The sequence below is a fragment of the Equus quagga genome, chromosome 8, assembly GCF_021613505.1.
Source record: "Equus quagga isolate Etosha38 chromosome 8, UCLA_HA_Equagga_1.0, whole genome shotgun sequence".
NCBI classification, from domain to species: Eukaryota; Metazoa; Chordata; class Mammalia; order Perissodactyla; family Equidae; genus Equus; species Equus quagga.
In genome coordinates this window covers 43732905-43751842 of record NC_060274.1, presented here as the reverse complement: position 1 = coordinate 43751842, position 18938 = coordinate 43732905, and the positions used below count along the sequence as shown (strand labels likewise).

At 45.9% G+C, this 18938-nt stretch overlaps 1 protein-coding gene across 1 annotated transcript; it reads left to right on the top strand.

The window, feature by feature from the left end:
* The first annotated feature begins 223 nt into the window (after window positions 1-223).
* Window positions 224-16543, top strand: HUS1 (HUS1 checkpoint clamp component). The gene is made up of 8 exons (XM_046670689.1): window positions 224-316; window positions 917-1044; window positions 1130-1306; window positions 3005-3112; window positions 4131-4205; window positions 10191-10290; window positions 11548-11667; window positions 13761-16543. The coding sequence occupies exons 1-8, from the start codon at window positions 265-267 to the stop codon at window positions 13841-13843; spliced, it is 843 nt and encodes a 280-aa protein (XP_046526645.1). The 5' UTR covers window positions 224-264; the 3' UTR covers window positions 13844-16543.
* Window positions 16544-18938: the final 2395 nt, after the last annotated feature.

Here is an 18938-nt window from a genome sequence, read left to right as displayed (position 1 = left end):
TCAAGGGACGTGACCCGGGACCTCACCTCTCCTGGGGCATGACCCAGGGACACCACCTCCTACAGGGAAGGGACCTTGGATCCCGCCTCCCCCGGGGCGTGACCCGTAACTCCGCCTCCCCCCGGGGCGTGACCCCAGCCCAAGTGTCCGGCCGGGCTGAGCCGGGCGGAACCAATGGGCGCGCCGAGACGTTTCCGGCGGGACGCTTAGGGCGGGAGCCGAGTCCGCCACCAACGGAGGTCCCGAGCGGGCCCCTGTCCCGCCATGAAGTTTCGAGCCAAGATCGTGGACGCGGCCTGTCTGAACCACTTCACGCGTGAGCGCGGCCCTGGGCGGTGCACAGGAGGACGGAAGGGCGGGGGGACCGAAAGGAGGCGGCGCGCGCGGTGGGGCGCTCGGGGCGGGGCGGCGCGGGGCCGCGGAGGATGGGGTGGGCGCGGGTGGCGACTCGCGGGCCGGAGAGCAGGTCCCGAGGGTTGTTCTGAAACCTGACTCGGATCTCCTGGCTTTGCTTCTTAAACCGGCCGCTGGCCCAGGAGACACCGTTATGTGGCGCAGGCACCCGCTCACGGTCCGGCCCCCTTGGTCCTCGCCCGACTGCGCCTAGCCTTGCGCTGGCCTCTGTGCCACAGCGCCCGGTGGGCCACAAGCGAGTGGCGAACGAGGGAGTCCGTCCACTAGGTTCCCTTGGTTTCCTTGTTCCAGCACTGATGGTGTGTGCCCCGTCCCTCGCAGGGCTGTTGGGAGGCTGACATGACTTCAGCGGTATTAAAGTGCTGTCCAGTGGATGTCACTGTAAACCGTTCTCTTTCCACCGGGAAGTTGCACCGTGTTGAACTACTTCTGCAAACTAAGTTGGCCCCGGGGACACTGGATGTGCTTCTTAGTAAATCCTTCTTTTGTGCCCCTGCTGTAGGAGTCAGTAACATGATAGCCAAGCTTGCCAAAACCTGCACTCTCCGCATCAGCCCCTATAAGCTGAATTTCATCCTCTCGGACAAGTTGGCCAGTGGAGGGGTGAGCATGTGGTGTGAGCTGGAGCAGGTGAGCCGAAGCTCCCCAGGGGCCTGCGGACTTCTCCCGAACGCGCTGGGAAGGACGCTGATGTCCCTGCTTTTTCTCCCTTTAGGAGAACTTTTTCAGCGAATTTCAAATGGAAGGTATCTCCGCAGCTAACAATGAGATATATTTAGAGCTAACATCGGAGAATTTATCTCGAGCCTTGAAAACTGCCCAGAATGCCAGAGCCTTGAAAATAAAGCTGACTAATAAACACTATCCCTGTCTCACAGTCTCTATAGAGCTGGTGAGTAGGAGGGGGCGTTTGTGAAACTTCCCTGAAGGCGTAGAAGTGGGTATCAGCCTAGGCTTTTTAACAGTATGTGGAAAGCTAATTGGTTTTATCAGAATGAAATTTTATTTTATTTAACTTAATTTTATTAAAATTTTTATTTAAAATGTTTAATATAAAGTTTCTTAAAATTTATTTTATTTAAATTAAATTTTATGAAAATTTCCATTGGATTCGGTTCCTCCTCATATTTAAATGGCATTGTGATCATATAACATTCAACCAGGTTGCTGTCTTTTCCTACACAGTAATACTTCTGTATCTTTCTTCTCAATCTCCATATCCCAGCATCTCCGTTTCTTTTAGGGGTATTGTCACCTAGTTAAAAATCATGGTTTCTATCCATTTTCACCTTTGGAGTGTCCCCCCTCCACATCTACTGTAAGGCCTTTCCCTGACCTCTTGTTCTCGAGTGGCACATCTGTCTTCCACACTACTCCCAGAGGAACTTAATGCACAGCTCTCCTCAGAACACCCCCCACAGGCTCTCGCTGCTCACAGACTGAAGTTCATGTTTCTTAACATAACGTCAAAGCCCTTCACCTATGGCCCAGTCTATCTTGAAGCCAAATTGCCAACTACTACCTTCTGAGTGGTTCCCTGGCTGTGTCCCATTCTTTTCCACCTCCCAGGCTTTGAGTGATGCTGGGGCTTCGAGTGATGCTGGGGCTTCCACTGGGAATCTCTCTCCTTATCTCTGTTTGAAGCCTTATCTTCTTTTAGTGCTCAGTGCCAGCACTGCCTCCTCCCTGGCCTTCCCTCATCTTGGCCTCCCCTCCTGTATGTGTTGTGTGTACTGTAGCCATCTTACGTGTGAGCCTTGTGTTCAGTTTAACGGTCTCTGTGGAAGAGGGGTCCTCAGCTTTTCTTCACAACTTCATAACTCTGCAGACAGGCAGTTCTTAGAGCTAATCATAGCATTTCATGTCACAATGTAAGTTTGGTGTGTTTCTTCAATTGCTTAAGGAAAAGCATGACAGTCACATATAATGCTTTTCTGTCTAAGAGTACAGGATGCTTTGGTTTATTATGAGTCTCATAGAAGCCCCTGGACCTAGATATAGATAGTTTTATCCTTTCAGCACTGTGGAGATGCAGCACGCTGAATGTCCTGTGCACACAGAATAGTCTCTTCTGTGTTGAAGTTCCTTCAACATAGCAAGTTTTCTTTTGCCTCATGGCTTCACATGTGCTATTCCCCTTGCCTGGGACACTGTCCCTCTAGTCCCCATCTTCCTGTGCCTGCCTGCTCCTCCTTGTTCTGGTACGATCTGAAATGTCACCTCTCAGAGAAGCCTTTCCTGACCTCCCAGTCTAAGACCCTCTCACGTGCTCACCTGGTTGCTGTTTGCTTTTCCTCAAGGCCATCACAATTTTGTGTATTGTATGTAGCTCAGTTTCATGTGTTTGTTTTCTTGCTTATTGATCCATTTGTACCACTGAAATGTTGAGGACCTTGGCTTATTCATCACGCTTCCCAGCTCCTAAAAGGACCCAGCGCAGAACAGGCATGCCATATATTTGTTGAATGGACTTTTATGAATGAACTGAGAACATCCCATTTAGATTTGATATCAACTTTTTTTGTCCTTCAGTTCTGTTTTCTTTTAATATTGATGTTATAAAAATATTTTTTAATTCTTCCCTTGGCAGTTATCTGTGTCGAGCAGTAGTCGCATCGTGACACACGACATTCCCGTAAAGGTTATTCCTAGAAGATTATGGAAGGATTTGCAAGAACCTACAGTCCCAGACTCTGATGTGAGTGATGCCTGGAGTTCTCTTGTTCATCACATGTTAAATGGTGTGATTTGAATTTTCTGGTTTTAGTTACAATCTTAGAGTATATTTTGTTTGACAGTTCCATTGTATGTGTAAAGAAAGTGATACTCATATTTAAAGGATACTCCAGAAAAAAATTGGTATACTTGCCTTTTCCTCTTTACATAAAACATCTTAAAACAGTGCTGCATATCATAGAAACACCATACTCTTTACTGATAGGAGAGTGTCTTGCTTACTAGTAGTGCTTAAATACAGCAAAACTAAAGTAGTACTTTGGACGATAGTCATTTCTATCGGGAGTGATGGCCTTAGGCACCAGTTTGGGTCTCACAGACCTTGATTTTCCTCGTCCTGTAAGGAGCCATGTCCGGGATGTGTGTAAGAGCCAAGAGGAAAGTCTGCTTTAGTCCTACTACGGGAATCTTGGAGCCACCGAAAACAAAAATGATGCCACAGGGTCCTTTGCCTCTTGCTCGTAATTTATTGAAGAAGAAATTATGAAAATATACTGGATAGAATATTTCCTTGACTTTTACTAAAAGACGTCTACCCTGGGATAAAGCCAGCATCATATCAAGCACTGTTACAGCCTGCTCTGAGTGCTGATGCAGGGCATTCTCACAGTGCCTCTTCAGAGGAGAGAAAGGCCCCTGAGTGGGTGTGCATCCCTCAGAGGAAGGCCTCCCACCGGTGCTTGAGTCTTATTCTCCTCAGGGTATATGGGGCATCTCAGCGGAAGGACTGCAGTCCTGGAACCAGAGAATGCCCACACGGCCATTGTCACCGAGGTAACCACAGGCAGGCATGAGTTAGTGAAAGTGTAAAATTGTTTTTCATCTCATATTTAAAAAAAAATTTATTGAGACAATTTAAAAACATAGGATTCTGGAACTTCTAAGCATACACAGAGTCCAAACATAGGTAGTAAGCGCCTGTCAGTACTTGACCATATTAATGTTTTGAATACTTCTGATTTTTCTCATTGGTTGTGTAGGTTAGTATTTATTTACCAGTCTTGAAGACCATGAAGAGCGTTGTGGAAAAAATGAAAAACATCAGCAATCATCTTGTAAGTTGTTATTTCTTTAGAAAAGAGCTTTGAAGTATTTGGTTTAAGCTGTGTGTCCTGAGAGGAAACCTTGCCTGCCCAAGGTGTGGATGCTGCCATGTGGTGCGCACAGGTGTGCAGGGTCCCCTCACTGAGGCCTGCTCTGGGGTCCTGGCCTGTTGTTGAGAGTCTGCAGTTTTACAGATGCCCTTAGAAGCCTGTTCTAGTGCTTTCCAACTCTCCTTCACTGGGAAAAGCTTTTGTATTTGCCTTGATCCCTTAAATTTACATTTGTAGTATTTTAAGAATATGTTTGACAGTTCTGGCTTTCTTTCCTTATGTTTTGGACAGAAGATTACACGTTTTATCTGCTAATGTGTATTTTTTTATGACTGATAGTGGCCGTGAGTTGCGTGTCCTCTCTATTTGCCAAATGTCTCAGCGAGCCCAGGACAAAGATCCCCCAGACCACACCCATCTTAACTCTAAGCAGCTCTCATGCCAAGTAGGCAGGCACGTTTATTTCTCTCTTTACTTTTGTGGAGGTCTGCCAATGTCATGAAATGCTACAGTATGTGACTGACGGTGAATTGTATGGATAATCCTCATTCACAGCTTGGGTTCTCCTGAATTCTTTCTTCACTCACCCCTCAAAAACGCATTTGATGATGTCCTTGAGTCTTTTAAAAACCACTGTCCACCTCAGGAAGTGTAGACATTCAATCTTCACCATCTGCCAGGCCTTGTCTCCTGTCACATAGCCACACCCTCCCTGCAGAACCTTTCTGGACTCGATCCTTCCCCACGACGTCAGTTCTTTCCAGGTTCTGTCTCTCCCACTCACACTCAGTTTCTTCTCTCCCATCTTCCCCTGGAAAGCACTTAGCCATTCTCACTGTTTGTCGTAACTGCCAGGTCTCCTCCCCACCGCCCTGGCTGTGAGACCCTCCTCCGCTGAGCTGCTTTGCTCAGTGCTGCATGATGAGTTACCTGGTAATATCTTGGAACCCCTCGTGAACTGCCCGCTTCTTGAAGAGGGAAACTCTGTCTTAACCGTCTTTCATTCCATCCCCCTACGGTGGGACTGCCACTCAGTAGGTAGGTAGTAAGTATTGTTGCATGGGCCTGGGATGAAGTTTAGCTTCAAGAGATCTTTGGAATTACAGCAGTTTTCTGAAGCCTGGGAAATATTTATGGGCCGTTTTGTCTCCACAGTTGTGCTCACTTAAGAGTTAATTTTCTTTCATAACTTAATCTTTATGGATTTCATTTTAATTTACAATCAGCTTCCCATGAAGCAGTGTGCGCTCTGCTGACATTGGCATTCTCCTGTGACTGCCTTGATGTTGATCCAGTTGTCAGTCTGAACGCTTCCTCTGGGGATTGCGTGAGGACCTTCAGAGAGGTTCAGAGAGGCCCAGGAGAGAAAAGTCAGGGCAATTAATCCAAGGATCTAATTGTTTGTTCTTTCAGTACAATAGAAATGAGTCAGCAAAGTAGCTTAGATAGATAAAGTCATCAGAGGTATTTTTCTTCTCTCTGGAGTGCTTAAAAACAAATAAAAATTTTGTAGAGTGGCTACTGCAATCTGGAATACTAAATGGAAAGTTATCAAATGTAGAGAAAGTTAGAGTAGCCAAGTGCATAATGAGATCTCCCTGGGTAACCAGAATGCTGTGTTTGAAGATTACAGAGAATTAAGGAAAATGGGTGGGACTCAACACATTAAAAGTATCCACCATCCTGTGGGAGATGCTCAAGCCACCCTCGTTGAGACTCTCATTCTTTCCCTTACTTCCTTTAATGAGATGTGACTGATGAGGGTGGGCTGTGTGTGTGACTCATGTAGCAGCAGGAAAGTGAGCACAGACACTGGGAATCTACATCATGTTTTAAGAAATTGCTTCTTAAATACTAACGTGCATGGGAACCCCCTGGGCTGGGCGGGAGACTGAGTTTCTGACAGGTTCAGAGATGCTGACCCTGCCTGGCTTTGCACCACATTGGGTAGCAGTGCTTTGTAATAAGAGCTGTGCTATGTTATACCTTAAATATTGTCTCAGAAACACTGCCTCAGAGTGTCACAGGATCAGCCTGGTGGGTAAAACAAGGGAATCCAGGTGTATGGGTGAGAGGCACCATGATGTAGTGGCCAAGGTGAGTCCTTGGAGCCACACAGACACTCCGTAACTCCCAGACCTTCTCCCCACCGCCCTGGCTATGAGACCCTTCTCCACTGAGCTACTCTGTTCCGTGCTGCATGATAAATTACCTGGTAATGTCTTGGAACCCCTCCTGAACTACCTGCTTCTTAAAAAGGGAAACTCTGTCTTAACCGTCTTTCATTCCAGCCCCCCACGGTGGGACTGCCACTCAGTAGGTAGTAAGCATTGTTGCATGGGCCTGGGATGAAAGTTAGCCTCAGAGCCTGGAGCCACTCCCAGCCACCCCACTCAGCTGTGTGTGCCCTGGTGCTGGGTGTTCCCCAAAGTGGGGATGAGAGTGCAGCCAGCACAGAGGCTTTGCTCCTTTTGTAAATTGAGAGGTAATCTATGTTAGATGCCCAGTACGTTTAGTCAGTATTCCATAAATGGTAGAAAATTATCATTAAGGAAATCATTGAAAGAAGTAAGATCTTATCCAGATTCTTAAGAAATAGAGGATGTTAGTGTGAGTAATGTTCTGGGTAACAATCACAAAATAGACATGAGTGACTAGGGTTTCAAGAATTAGTTGTTTGTTAATTCCTTCAGTGAGTTTTGATTGAATGCTGCCGTGTACCAGACACTGTGTACGGTCAGGGGAGATGGAATCTGATGTTTGATTGCTCAGGAATCAAACTTTTAGGAATTTGAAGAAAACATAAGAACATTTAAGCCTGAAGTCAGTCTAGGACAGTCGCAGGCTGCTTTCTTGAATAAATCTTTACTTAGATAAAACCACTGTTTTTCAAAAGCAACGAGAATTTACAGGTAGATATTGAATGTGTGCTCATTTGAGACACATGGGCATACATTGTGTTTAACTTTACAGAGCCCCAGTAAGCAGTCCAGAATATTCACAAGGATTGTTGTATATATTTTATTTCAGTCAAGGATTGTTTCTGGATTATAGGAGAGTGGACTTAGGAATACAACAGTATATTTGTGGGTCTTGAAAGAATAAGGCTGACAATGAATACTTCCCATTCAAAGGTACATTTAGTAGATTATATAGCAAGTAAGTTAGGGGGGCTCTTTTTCTATTTAATGTCAAAAACCTCAGAAATAAGAGCTCACCCAAGTTAAAAAAATTTTTGGTTTTGTTTCTAGAATGAGAAATATGCAGTTCACCAATTTTAAGGAACAAGAATGAGGAATCTTCAGTTCTCCTCGCTCAGTATAGACAGACTTAGCTGCAGCAGAGTGTGCAGAGCAGGGCATCCTCCACTGTCTCCCAGCCCCCATGTCTCCTTGCTGCACCTTTGGCTTGGCTCCTACCAAATGGGACGACTGCCTTTATCTCTCCAGTGGCTGGGTGGCAGGCCTGTGTTACTAGTTGAGCAAAAAGGGAATTGCAAACTGCTGCATGGGCTTTCCAAACATTTACCAGGCTTTAGAAATGGGCAGATACCAACATTAAAAAGAGAAATGTAGTATGCCATTGGCAGATTAGCCAAATCTTAAACCATGTTAGTAGTATAGGTATCTTTCCCTGAACTTCATTTCTAGATTCTGTCCAGTTGAAAGAACCCATTGGTTGGTAGTGGAGCGCAGAGCTTGAAAAGAAAGGCCCCTCTGTGATCTGTGGAGAAGTCGCAGGCAAGGGAGAGCAGAGTAGGAGGCGGACGCTGTTAGAGGAGATATGAGGGGTGGAGAGAGCCTTGGGAGTGTGGGAGGTGTGGAGTTGGGAGGGGCTGGTATCAGTCAGCAAGCCAGTTGTACTGTCAGTACAGAGAGTGCACTGGCGACATGACACTGCAGTTTGTTGAAGTGCTGGAGACCTGACAGCATCTCCAGATCTTTCTGAATTTGGAAATCTCACTTTTTAGTATCTGAGTTTATGTTTTATTTTTATTTATTCATTTATTTTTGTTGAGGAAGATTGGCCCTGAGCCAGCATCTGTGCCAGTCTTCCTCTATTTTGTATGTGGGACATCACCACAGCATGGCTTGAGGAGCGGTGTGTAGGTCTGCATCCGAACTTGCAAACTCCAGGCCACTGAAGCGGAGTGCGCAATCCTAACCACTACGCCACCAGGCTGTGCCCCGAGTTTATTTTTTAAATAAAAGGTTATGTTCTCATGAAATTCTAGAGACTTCATGGCTATATTAAATTTGTAGTTATAGCAAACAGTTTGGCCCATTTATAAAATTAAAGCAATCGGCGAGCTTATTCTAATTTCCACTTTCTCTCCATTCTCCCCCCTCCCATTTTGTAGTAGTTGCATAATGTCTACCTTGTCAGAGCATATAATAATTACATGTTATTCTGCCCCCTCAACTCCCACCATTTGGTTTTGGCTGCACAGGGGAAGATAACTCTCACACATGTCTTCCAAAGCTATACTCCAGCAGATTGCTCCAGAGGGCTTTATGGGAATAGTGGTTCCTTCGTTTTCACGGCTTCACCATGTCAGTCTGGCTGGACATGAAGTCTTGGGCTCACGCTTTCTTTCCCCGTGCCCCATTGTCTCCAGTATGGAGTGTTGCTGTCTGAGAACGATTCCATTCTGATTCGGTCTCACTTGTGAGTGGCTTGGATTTATTCATGGGGGAAGGAGGCATTGATAGATCCCCGGGGGATTTTTCCCTTTCCTTTGGCATCCAGTTGTTTGGCCATTCCGGGTTCATTTTCCCCATGTGTGGTATCCTTCCCCACGTCTGTCCAAGTCTCCTCCCCGTGCGGAAGGCTCCTGGATAGTCGTTAGCATGAATTGTGTTCCTGTGCTGTGCTTTTCTTCTGGAACTCCTATTGCGCTGGGCTCTTCTTCACTATCTTATCTTTTGTTTTCCTTCAGATCCTTTTTCTCTCTGATTCGGTTTGGTGATTGTTGTTTTTCGCCTCTCCACCTCATTTTCTCTTCCTGTGCTCGCTGTGGTGTGTGCGTGCACATGTCTTCCTTCTAGTTTAGTTTCTGCTTCTGACATTTTCCCTTGTATTTCCACTTATTTCCTGAGCTCTGTCAGTTCTTCATGCAGGCTGGTCTGCATGCAGGCTGGTCATCTCATTTCTTGAGCTTCTCTAACTCTGACTTACCTGTCCTTTCGCAGCTTCCGTTGTTCTTAGTTTCTTCCAGCTCCTTCTGGAATCCTGAGTTACACTTTGCATCTGCTTTGTGCGTGGCTCTCTTGTCTCCAAGTGTGCTCTTTGGCCAGTGTTATTTCTGTCTCGTTTCAGAATATCTTGGTTTGGGGTTTGACCACAGTCCTTTTAGGAATCCCCTTTTAGGAGGAGTTTTCGTTTCAGCTGTGAGAGTGGACCAGGCTAGTCTGGCTTCATAACTCTGGGGTTCTTGATTCCGTCATCACCACAGACTGTGAAAGCACCGAGTCTCTTCCACAGCCGCCTCTCCAGGACTGGCCGAGCCCTTGCCCTCTTCCCCCTCCCTCCGTCTCAACCCCAGGTGCCCATCCTGTTCACCTGGGGCTTTTGCTCCCGAGATTTCCTCTTAGCTCCCTCTGGCTCTTCCCAGGAGCCCAGGGGCCAGGTCTCCCCTGATGCCCCCTTGTCAGTCTCCTGGCAGACAGAGTTCCCCCAGCTCCACCTGTGTTCAGCTCTCCCTGCTGAGTTCTCCACTCTGAGGGGCCCTTCTCCTTTGGAGACTTTTGGAGATTTCTGAGTTCCTGTTTCCCAGGCCTTGTCTTCTCTCTGTTGCTGATGCTGCATGGGTCTTGGTGCCATTGGAAGTATTGTAGGGTTTTGTGGGACTTCCTTGTCCCTGGTTTGGTGGAAGGTGATATCCATTGTTTTCTTTTTTTGCTTTCCTTTTCTTTTTTAAGATTGTGTAAAATACTCAATTTGCAGATTATTGAAGCAAACCTAAATGGAGAATTGAACTTGAAAATAGAAACTGAACTAGTGTGTGTTACAACTCATTTTAAAGATCTTGGAAATCCTCCATTAGGTAAGTTTTCTGGTGGGTTATGTTTTGCTTTTGATAAATTGTTTCAGCTGACACACCTTACTGAAGTTTCTAATGAGAAAAGGTTCAAATTTGGTTGACTGTATTTCACACTTGGGGAGAGAACCAAGAATTGAGACTGGAGATCTGCCAGTGCAGCCAGTGGAAGACTAGCCTACTGGGCATAAGGAGCTGTGCCTGCCGCTGAGCAGCTGAGGGACTGGCTCAGGGTCTGTGAAAATGGGCACCAGCTAAATAATCTCCAAGAGCCCTTTCAGCTCTTAAATTCCTGTTTCTGCTACTAAAGATTTTGGTTTCTTACCTGGAATGTGCTCAGAAAGGTAGACCACATTTCTTATTTTCTCCTACATTGGTCTCTTTAATACTTACAAAATTAGATTAGCAAATACAAACTTTTCTCACGTGATCAAATTTTTGTCTCATACAAGGTGATAAGGGACTACAGAATCAGTTCAGTAAGCAGTGGCCGATAGGGTGATTGACCGCATTAGTTCAGGGGGTTAGAATCGAGTGCTTCAGAGCTCCCAGCGGTGGGCAGTGCAGTTGGAGAGGTGCTCGAGCCCGGAGCGAGGTGAAGGACCAGGAAGAGTGTTCGCTAATAACGTGAAAACCGGTTTAGACGTGCACGTGTTCCAAAACAGGTGTAATAGGCCCTTGCCACTGTAGAATTAAAATTTATTACTACCAGTTTGCTTATTACAGACACATTTTAGCATAGCATATGAAAGGTTTTTACTTTATAGTGATGGGCGTACCCTTGCAGCAAAATCAGTCTGTATGATCAAGGCTTTGATAAGTTGTGCAATGACTGATTTTGGTGTTGCTTGTTTTGCTTATTTTATTAAATATAGAGAGGGTCTTACCTTTAATACTTTCTCAGAAGATTAAAGTACGTTTTCTTTTCATTCCCCTTTAGAAGAGAGGCCTTACATTAGCTCTGTGCATTTCATCTTTTAAATATGTGTGAGAGGACTAATTGATACATTTTTTTTTTACCTAAAGGGAGAGACTGGGTCGTATTTCAGGTCCTTGTAAATGGAGATTCCCTGGAAATTAGCAGGATATTTTTAGAGTCAGGGCTTAATGAATGACTACATTTACATCTTGCTGTATTTCTCCAGGCTGCTGAAATCAGTGGTAGTGTAAATCATTTATTTAAGTAAATGGTCATTGTGCTATCTCTGGGTTCCATTACTTCTGAAGACTTTGTATTTTAAAATGTCGTTCTTGTCGTTTTAGCCTCTGAAAATGCTTCCCAAGCTAGAAACCCAGAACAAATGGCTGAAGTGCACATAGACATTAGGAAGCTCCTGCAGTTTCTTGCTGGACAACAAGCAAATCCTACAAAGGCCGTATGCAGTGAGTTTGCATTTCCATTTGCTTTTCAGCTTTCATATATTTTAATCCGCCATAGCCTTACCCATTGTATACAGTCTTGCGAATGCAAAATACAGCTCAGTCACATGGGCTCCAGTTTTCTAGGGCAGTCAGGTGTTTTGGGTTTTCCCAGATTCAGAAGTACCTAGAGGTGCAGTAGGAAACAGCTGCGGGCGCTTGGCTCCTGGCAGCCTGGAGCTGTGTGGGCCTGGCAGACGGGTCTGGGCTGCTTCACTGGCCGTCCTGTGTGGGTCTGTGCCTGGAAAGAAACTTTGGGAGCATGGGTGCTGACGTCCCGGTCCTGCCATGGTACTCTAACCTCATGCACGTGGAGTCCCTCATGCCGTTTGGCTTGGGTTGAAGTTCCCAGCATGATGCTTTGTTGCCTCCCCATGTCTAAGCCTGAGCAGTTTCTACAGTTGTCCCATATCTCAGTGTCTGTGCTTCCTCTCCACTCCTGGCTTTCAGCGAGTCTCTTGATTCTGGTTGGCCTGTGTTTCTCAGCCTCACACCTCCTTAGCACCCTTCATTCATTGCCTGCACATGAGGCGGGACTCACTTGGCAAGAATTTTTCAAGGCTCTGTCTGTCTCTGCTACTAAGATCACAGCAACTGAAAGGGAGCCGTGGCCTTGACACCTTTTATATGACTACTCTCAGCCACCAGTGGACAGAGCTGAGAAGGGTGGCCCAGAGGTATACCTAATAATCATCAGATCATCAGCACTCTGTGGAGAAGGAATAGAGAATTCTAGGGCTCTTCAAGGAATGACAGTCCTTTAGAACGAGAGACACGCAGAGAAGCAGAGGAGACCAGAGAGGAGATACTATAGGAAGGCATTTACTGCTTTGGAAAGGCATTAGATAGGGGATAGGGCAGAGGAGGAGGTGGTGCAGAGGACAATGGGCCAGGGATAGGGAATGAGGAGCTGGAATGGCTGCGTTCGGGGCACTCTTAGGGGGAGGTACCAGTGTCTGCCCGTGCTGCATCTTGAGAAACGTTGGCATGGACTGTGGCACATTTCTATGGCTGCGAGTGGTGGGAGCCATGCTTCAGCGCAGGGTCCTTACAGATTTAAGACAGGGCTTCTCAAAACGCCAGCGTGCATAGCAGTCCCTGGGGATCTTGCTGAGTGCAGGTGCGTATGCCCAGCTCTGCATTGCTAACAGACTCCTGCTGGTGCTGTGCTCTTGGGCCTGGCAGCCACGGTTTAGTAGCAAGAGTGTCGGCTACCCTCCCGTCTGCATCATGGATCACGGACCGTGGGGGCTGCGGCCCCAGCTGCACTGTGTCAGACCTTGAGCACATTGTGGCCAGGAGACAGAGGAGTTGTTTGTTATCAGCGAGGCAGCCGACTGAGCCACCTGTGCTCTGGGAAAGGTGGCTTTGGTGTACCCGAATGTAGCAGAGAGGCGGACCAGCAAATAGTGACATAGCAAAAATTGAATCTCTCCTACCTTTTTGTTAGTCCCTCAAACCTCCTTTTCTGCCCGTCGTTTCTGTCTCTGTGGGTGGCATCCTCTAGGTGTTCCGCCTCTGGGGTCCTCTCCCTGATACCCTCACTCCACCTACCGCCTCTGTGTCCAGTGCCTCTCCTGGGGAGTCTGTCTTCCCGCTGGTCCTCTGTGGTCCTGTCCTCACCTTCCATTCTCCCATGACTGGGCTCTCTGCGGCACAGCCGGGTTCTAGGCTTTTCTCAGCACACTTAGGTCACTCACCGGCGAGAAGCTGCTTTTTCCTGGAAGGACGCTGATTTGAGTAAATGTGATTGCCAAGATGTCTGCCTTGTGGGTTTTTCATCAAAGGCTTGGCACCCAGCTTCACTCTTCCTCTCGCCACTGGCTGTGGTTGAACCCGTCTGAGCAAGGCCGTCATTCAGCAGGAACTAAGCTGTAATGGGGGAGAGCAGAGACCACAAACCATTCGCCTCTGGAGAACCCGGTGCTCAGGGAGAGGACAGAGCACCATTAAGACACCTTTGATGGTTGCCCAGGGGGAACAGCTGGTCTCACATGTTGGGGTGGAGTGTGTGCTGGAAGGGGTCTTTACAGTCATGGGTTTTCTTCTCTTCCTAGATATTGTGAATAACAAGATTGTGCATTTTGATTTGCTGCATGAAGATGTTTCCCTGCAGTATTTCATCCCTGCGTTGTCATAGCACCACTTTCTGGATTTGGGAGCTCAGGGACCTTGGTCATGACGGGAGAGGCAGGAGGGTGACGTGTTCTAAGTCACTTGTCTGTGTCCTTACAGCACAAATCCTACACATTTTACTTATTTTTCCCTCTATAATATTTTAACTAAAAATTGAGTTAATGAAACACATGTAAACATATTGGATAAACATATTACTTCATGTTACTTCATTGTTCTCATGTCTGTTTTGTTTTGCTTTTAAGACATTGAAAAGAGAAGAAAGAATTTATCCAGACTTGAAATAGCACTTTCTTATTAAAGTTGTGAAAATCCTCCTGTATTTAGAATTGATGTAGTAGTCAAAATTTGTAAAAGTTTGTTGAGCACTTTTTTCCCCAAGGCCCTATCTCCAACTCGGTGTATTGTAGTGGATAGTCAGTTTTTGCAGACACAGACCTGAGAACTTAGGTTTCCCTGTGCTTACCTCACCTGGCTCCGTCCCTTGGAGCCTGATAAGACAAGGACAGCCCTTCTGCCACCTCGGTTGCTGAGAGCGTCGTGGGGTGTCCTCTGCAGCTTGTGGAGCCTTATTGTGATGCCCTTGAAGACGAGAGCTCCCCCTTCGGCGCAGCCAACCCAGCTCCCAGCATCTCCCTGAGGCTGGTGTTGGTCCCAGATTGTAATCCCTATACTTCTTGCTTCCTCAGTGTGTTGGGTCTGTCATTCTGGAGGGAACACCCATGTCTTTAGAGGAGGAACAAACAAGACTTCTCAGTTAGTATCTGTGTTCAGTGAGGGGACCCCATTCCTGTTGTATGTCCCAGTTGTTTCGGGTCCTAGTGGATCTGCTTTCTCATTCTCCCTGGGGCATATTCCATCATATTTCCTGTTATGATTGAATCTCTCATGTCCTGTGGAGGTGGACATCATAAACATTGTCTTAATGTCACGTTACAAAGTTGAGAAATGAGGCAGTTGCTTAGGATGAGAGGAAGAAATGAGAAATCAGCAAAACTGAAAAATTCTTTTATGGCTTTTTCCTACTATTTGGTAAAACCAGTGCATTGGGATGACTCTTCTGATGCTTACTGTTAGTTCAGATGGGATATAATATTTTGTTAAACTAACACTATAAAATCAGAATGTCATTTTAATTTTGAAGCCTCTCTCCTTTCTTTGGCTTATATGAAAAGTAATTCCCGCTGCCATGATAAAATTTAAAAATCATGATGCACATCGAAGCAATACCTGAAAACAGTTTTATGAAACTTAGATTTCTGTTAAAGAAAGTCTGTTAGTGACTTACCAATCTGGAAAATTGGTTACTTCTGATTATTTAAATGATGATTTTTTAATGTATAATGAAAATAAAATACTATTTTGTAGTGTAAGTTTATAGTAAAGAACATATGTCTTCATCTGCATTACACAAAATGCCCTTGGTTTTCTTTTCACAAGACTTTAACATGCATATGTTGGCTTTCTATTATTGGGTGGTCCTTAGAAAGACTCCTGGGCAGGACCTGTGCACATCAGAGCACCTCAGCCATTCTGAGATTCTGCAGTGTGGCTTCTTTATTTGGCAGAGGAGGTTAGGTGACCTGCCCCAGGCCACACAGCCAGTGGCAGGGATGGGATTAGAATCGGTAATTCTGACCAATAACCCTTTCCCACGCTCTCCTGCTAAGTGACCAGAATAACGAATCCTACTTTTCAAAGTTAGCATTCACCAATCATTTTATGAATCTGGAAAGAGTGTCTTAGTTTTAAATCTACTTGTAGTAAAGTAGGTTTACATGCAATTTTTAAAACTTGAAACCAGATGTACTTTCCCTCAGGTCTGTATAGTGTTTATTTAAGTAATACCTAATTTTGATGACTGTATGGATGGTTCAAGATTTTTCTCTGTGTGGATGTGGCCAAAGGGGCCTTCCTCAGGAGTCAGGAGCCTGGGTCTGTTTCTTGCTCTCGGCAGGACCGCCTCTGCCTCTCAGAGAGCCTCAAACACACACAGGTGGATCTTTCCTCCGGTGCCCGAGGGGCTACTAGAAACCACAGATGTCTGGAATGGACAGTGCTGCTTTATCGAATAGTATACCAAGGCAAAGTTTTTGTTAGGTTAAGAAATAGCAATTTAGTCCATTTAGAGGAATGAACATAATTTGAAGAATTAACTTATTTCACGACCAGCATCTCAAAGTGTTGAGGTCTTTTTAAAATAGCTTTCTGGGTTTGGGAGACACACTTTGCTGGCCGTAGTGGTGCAAGAGTCTGCTGTGTGGAGGACTGTCACAGGTGCTGTGCTGAGGCCCGCCTTCCTTCGGGAGCCACGTCAGAAGCTAAGTGTTGGAACCATCCTGTGCCGGGACAGGGATCTTTAAGAGTCTCTGATCCAGCAGCTCATGACTAACATCTGTGTGCCCGTCATCCTCCCTGCAGGGAACTGCTTAACCACAATGGTCCCATGGGGGACCCCACTCTTGGGGACCTGGAATGTGGCCTCAGCATTAGTCCTGGGTTGGGATTTTGGCTCTGCTGCAGGCACTGAAGGTGTTTAGTAACATTCATGGTGGACGTTGCCAAATGAGCAGAGCATCATTGTGAAGAGCTGCAATATTTTTTTTTAAAGATTGGCACCTGAGCTAACATCTGTTGCCAATTTTTTTTTTTTTCCTTCTCTCCAAAGACCCAGTACAGAGTTGTCTGTTCTAGTTGTGAGTGCCTCTGGTTGTGCTGTGTGGGACGCCGCCTCAACATGGCTTGATGAGCTGTGCCATATCCATGCCCAGGAGCCAAACCAGTGAAACCCTGGGCCGCCCAAGGCGTGCAGACTTAAGCACTGGGCCATGGGGCCGGCCCCCGAAGAGATGCAGTTTTGTCCTTACATATGGATTCTAATGAGGGTCTAAAAGGAAGCTTGAGCATCTCTGGGTTTTTATAGCTTCTGCTCAGTGCAGCCTTTGAAACAGGAGGTAAGAATCACTTGTTATGACCAGTAATCCCCGAGATAATTAGGGAAATACATGAGGCCCCTCAGGCACTGCTGGTGGGAGTGTGAATTGATACATCACTTTTCAGGAGTCCAGTTTGGTATTTATTATAAATGGAAAGCATTTACCCTTTGAACCAATACTTCTGCTTATAGGAATTTACAAAAGAGAATAATCAAAGATATTCTAGTACTATTACACTGACAAAACCTGAAAGGGGATTGTTTAAATAATCTATGATTTGACACATATTTCATACTCAAATAATGTTACAGGGAAAAATGTACTGATATGGCAAGATGTTTATGACTTATATAAATTTTAAAAAGCAGGTCAGACATTAGTATATATTGTCTGATCCCAGTTTGGAGAATAATAATATATGTGTGATAAAAAAGATTGGGAAAATATACAGCAATATTTAAACTTGATTATTTCTGGATGTTTTATTTCAATCTTTGTAAACTTAAGTATTTTGTAAAAGTTTTATAATCAGCTTTGTAACAAAAAATAAATTATTTTTTAAGAGACTGAGTAATATTTATTATTTGAATGCAGTACATAATCAACGGGCAGTTACAGTTCCCTGAACATTGAACTTTAGACTCTTAATTTCCACAGCACATCCTTATTTTCATAAGTAGAAACTAAACTTTTATTAGTCATGTTGAAATTATAACAGGTTCAAAATACTGAGTCTGGATCAATCAGGTAACATTGCATCGTGAAATAATTTCTCTGAGCCCCAGGGTGAATGAGGCCGAGTCAGCGTGTGTACCGAAGTCTTTGTAGTGAGGGGAGAATGACCAGTTACTAGGTTACAGGCTAGGGGACTCAGGGAGACACGGTAGACCAGGGGCTTCACCGGTCACTCAATGACAAGAAAGATGACCCCAGCAGTAGCACGAAGAACAGAAGCAACCTTCCTGAGATCCTGTCCTCTCTGCTGTCACGCTCCCCTGACTGAGCTGAATTAACTGTGCTCGGCACAGAAAGGGCCCTGATTCCACATGTCGGGGAGACGCTGGCCCTTTCTAGCATCCTAATCCTGGGTCTTAGAGAGCCGGCGTCTGTACCTGTGACTAACGCTGCTCCCCACCGGCGGTCGGGAGAGGTCCAGGCAGTGCAGGCCCGGGCGCTTTTCTGAATTGTGAAGTACAGTAAAACCATGAGAAATGGGGCTGTCCTAGTGAGTCTGGGCTGCCACCCAGTGGCTGCCATGTCCAGTGGCACCCAGGCAGGCTTGGTCAGTGCTTCCCAGCACCAGGTCAGGACAGCCCTGTGGTTCCAGCAGACGGAGAGTTCAACATGTAGGCTCTTAGAAAACACTTAGGTGGCTTCTTGAGGGAGGGAAGCCCAAGCCAGGTTTTCCGAGTGGGTTTCCTCCCCTCACAGGAAGAGAAGTGGAGGAGCAGACAAGACCAGGTCTAGGGCTTCACCTAAGGCTGTTCACTTTCCTCTTCCTTTTTTCAGTGTTTGAATAAACCTGCCGAGGACCTAGGGGCATGGGAGGCAGCAGGGGAGGTGGGACAGGAGCCCCGCTAACCCTCGCCCCAGGGAGACAAGCGCCTTCCATCACTGGCCCCCAAGCAGCCCTCCATTGGTCTTCGCCAGAGTCTAGAGCACACAGTGTAATGCTCAGTGTGATTTTTGAGTGTTTGGTGGCTCATCTGTTCCTAAATGACATAGGTGGACCTCCTTTCACATTGGGCGCCTCTGAAATAAACAGGAGAAACTGGTGGCTCCAGCTCACCTCCGTAGGGGAGCTTAGAGGGGCTGTCTGGCCAGGGACCGTGGCCTTGTCCTGAATCTGCCTTGCACGGCAAATGCAGTATTTGATTTACATCGCATGATCTAGATTGACATAAATAGCAAAGGTTTCTAAAGATGATTTTATTCATATTTTATGATATCGGTTATCTGTATCAAATAACATTTTTATTTGGTGTGGCTTTAGGAGAGAAACTACTCCAGATAAAGGATAAAGGTTGAAAGCAAGGCTGGCGGTTAGGGGTGGGCATGGGATGGGGCTGAGATGATACTGACAATCATCTGCTACTCAAATTTAAAGACACGTATTCTAGAGCCTAATCAATTCCCCCATAGATTACGTGTGTTGAGCTTTGC

Bases quoted from the DNA above. Each gene is read 5' to 3' on its own strand.
- HUS1 (XM_046670689.1), top strand. From the start codon at position 265: ATGAAGTTTCGAGCCAAGATCGTGGACGCGGCCTGTCTGAACCACTTC. The intron at 1,307-3,004 runs GTGAGTAGGAGG...TTCCCTTGGCAG, and splicing joins TCACAGTCTCTATAGAGCTG to TTATCTGTGTCGAGCAGTAG. The intron at 4,206-10,190 runs GTAAGTTGTTAT...CTCAATTTGCAG, and splicing joins AAAACATCAGCAATCATCTT to ATTATTGAAGCAAACCTAAA.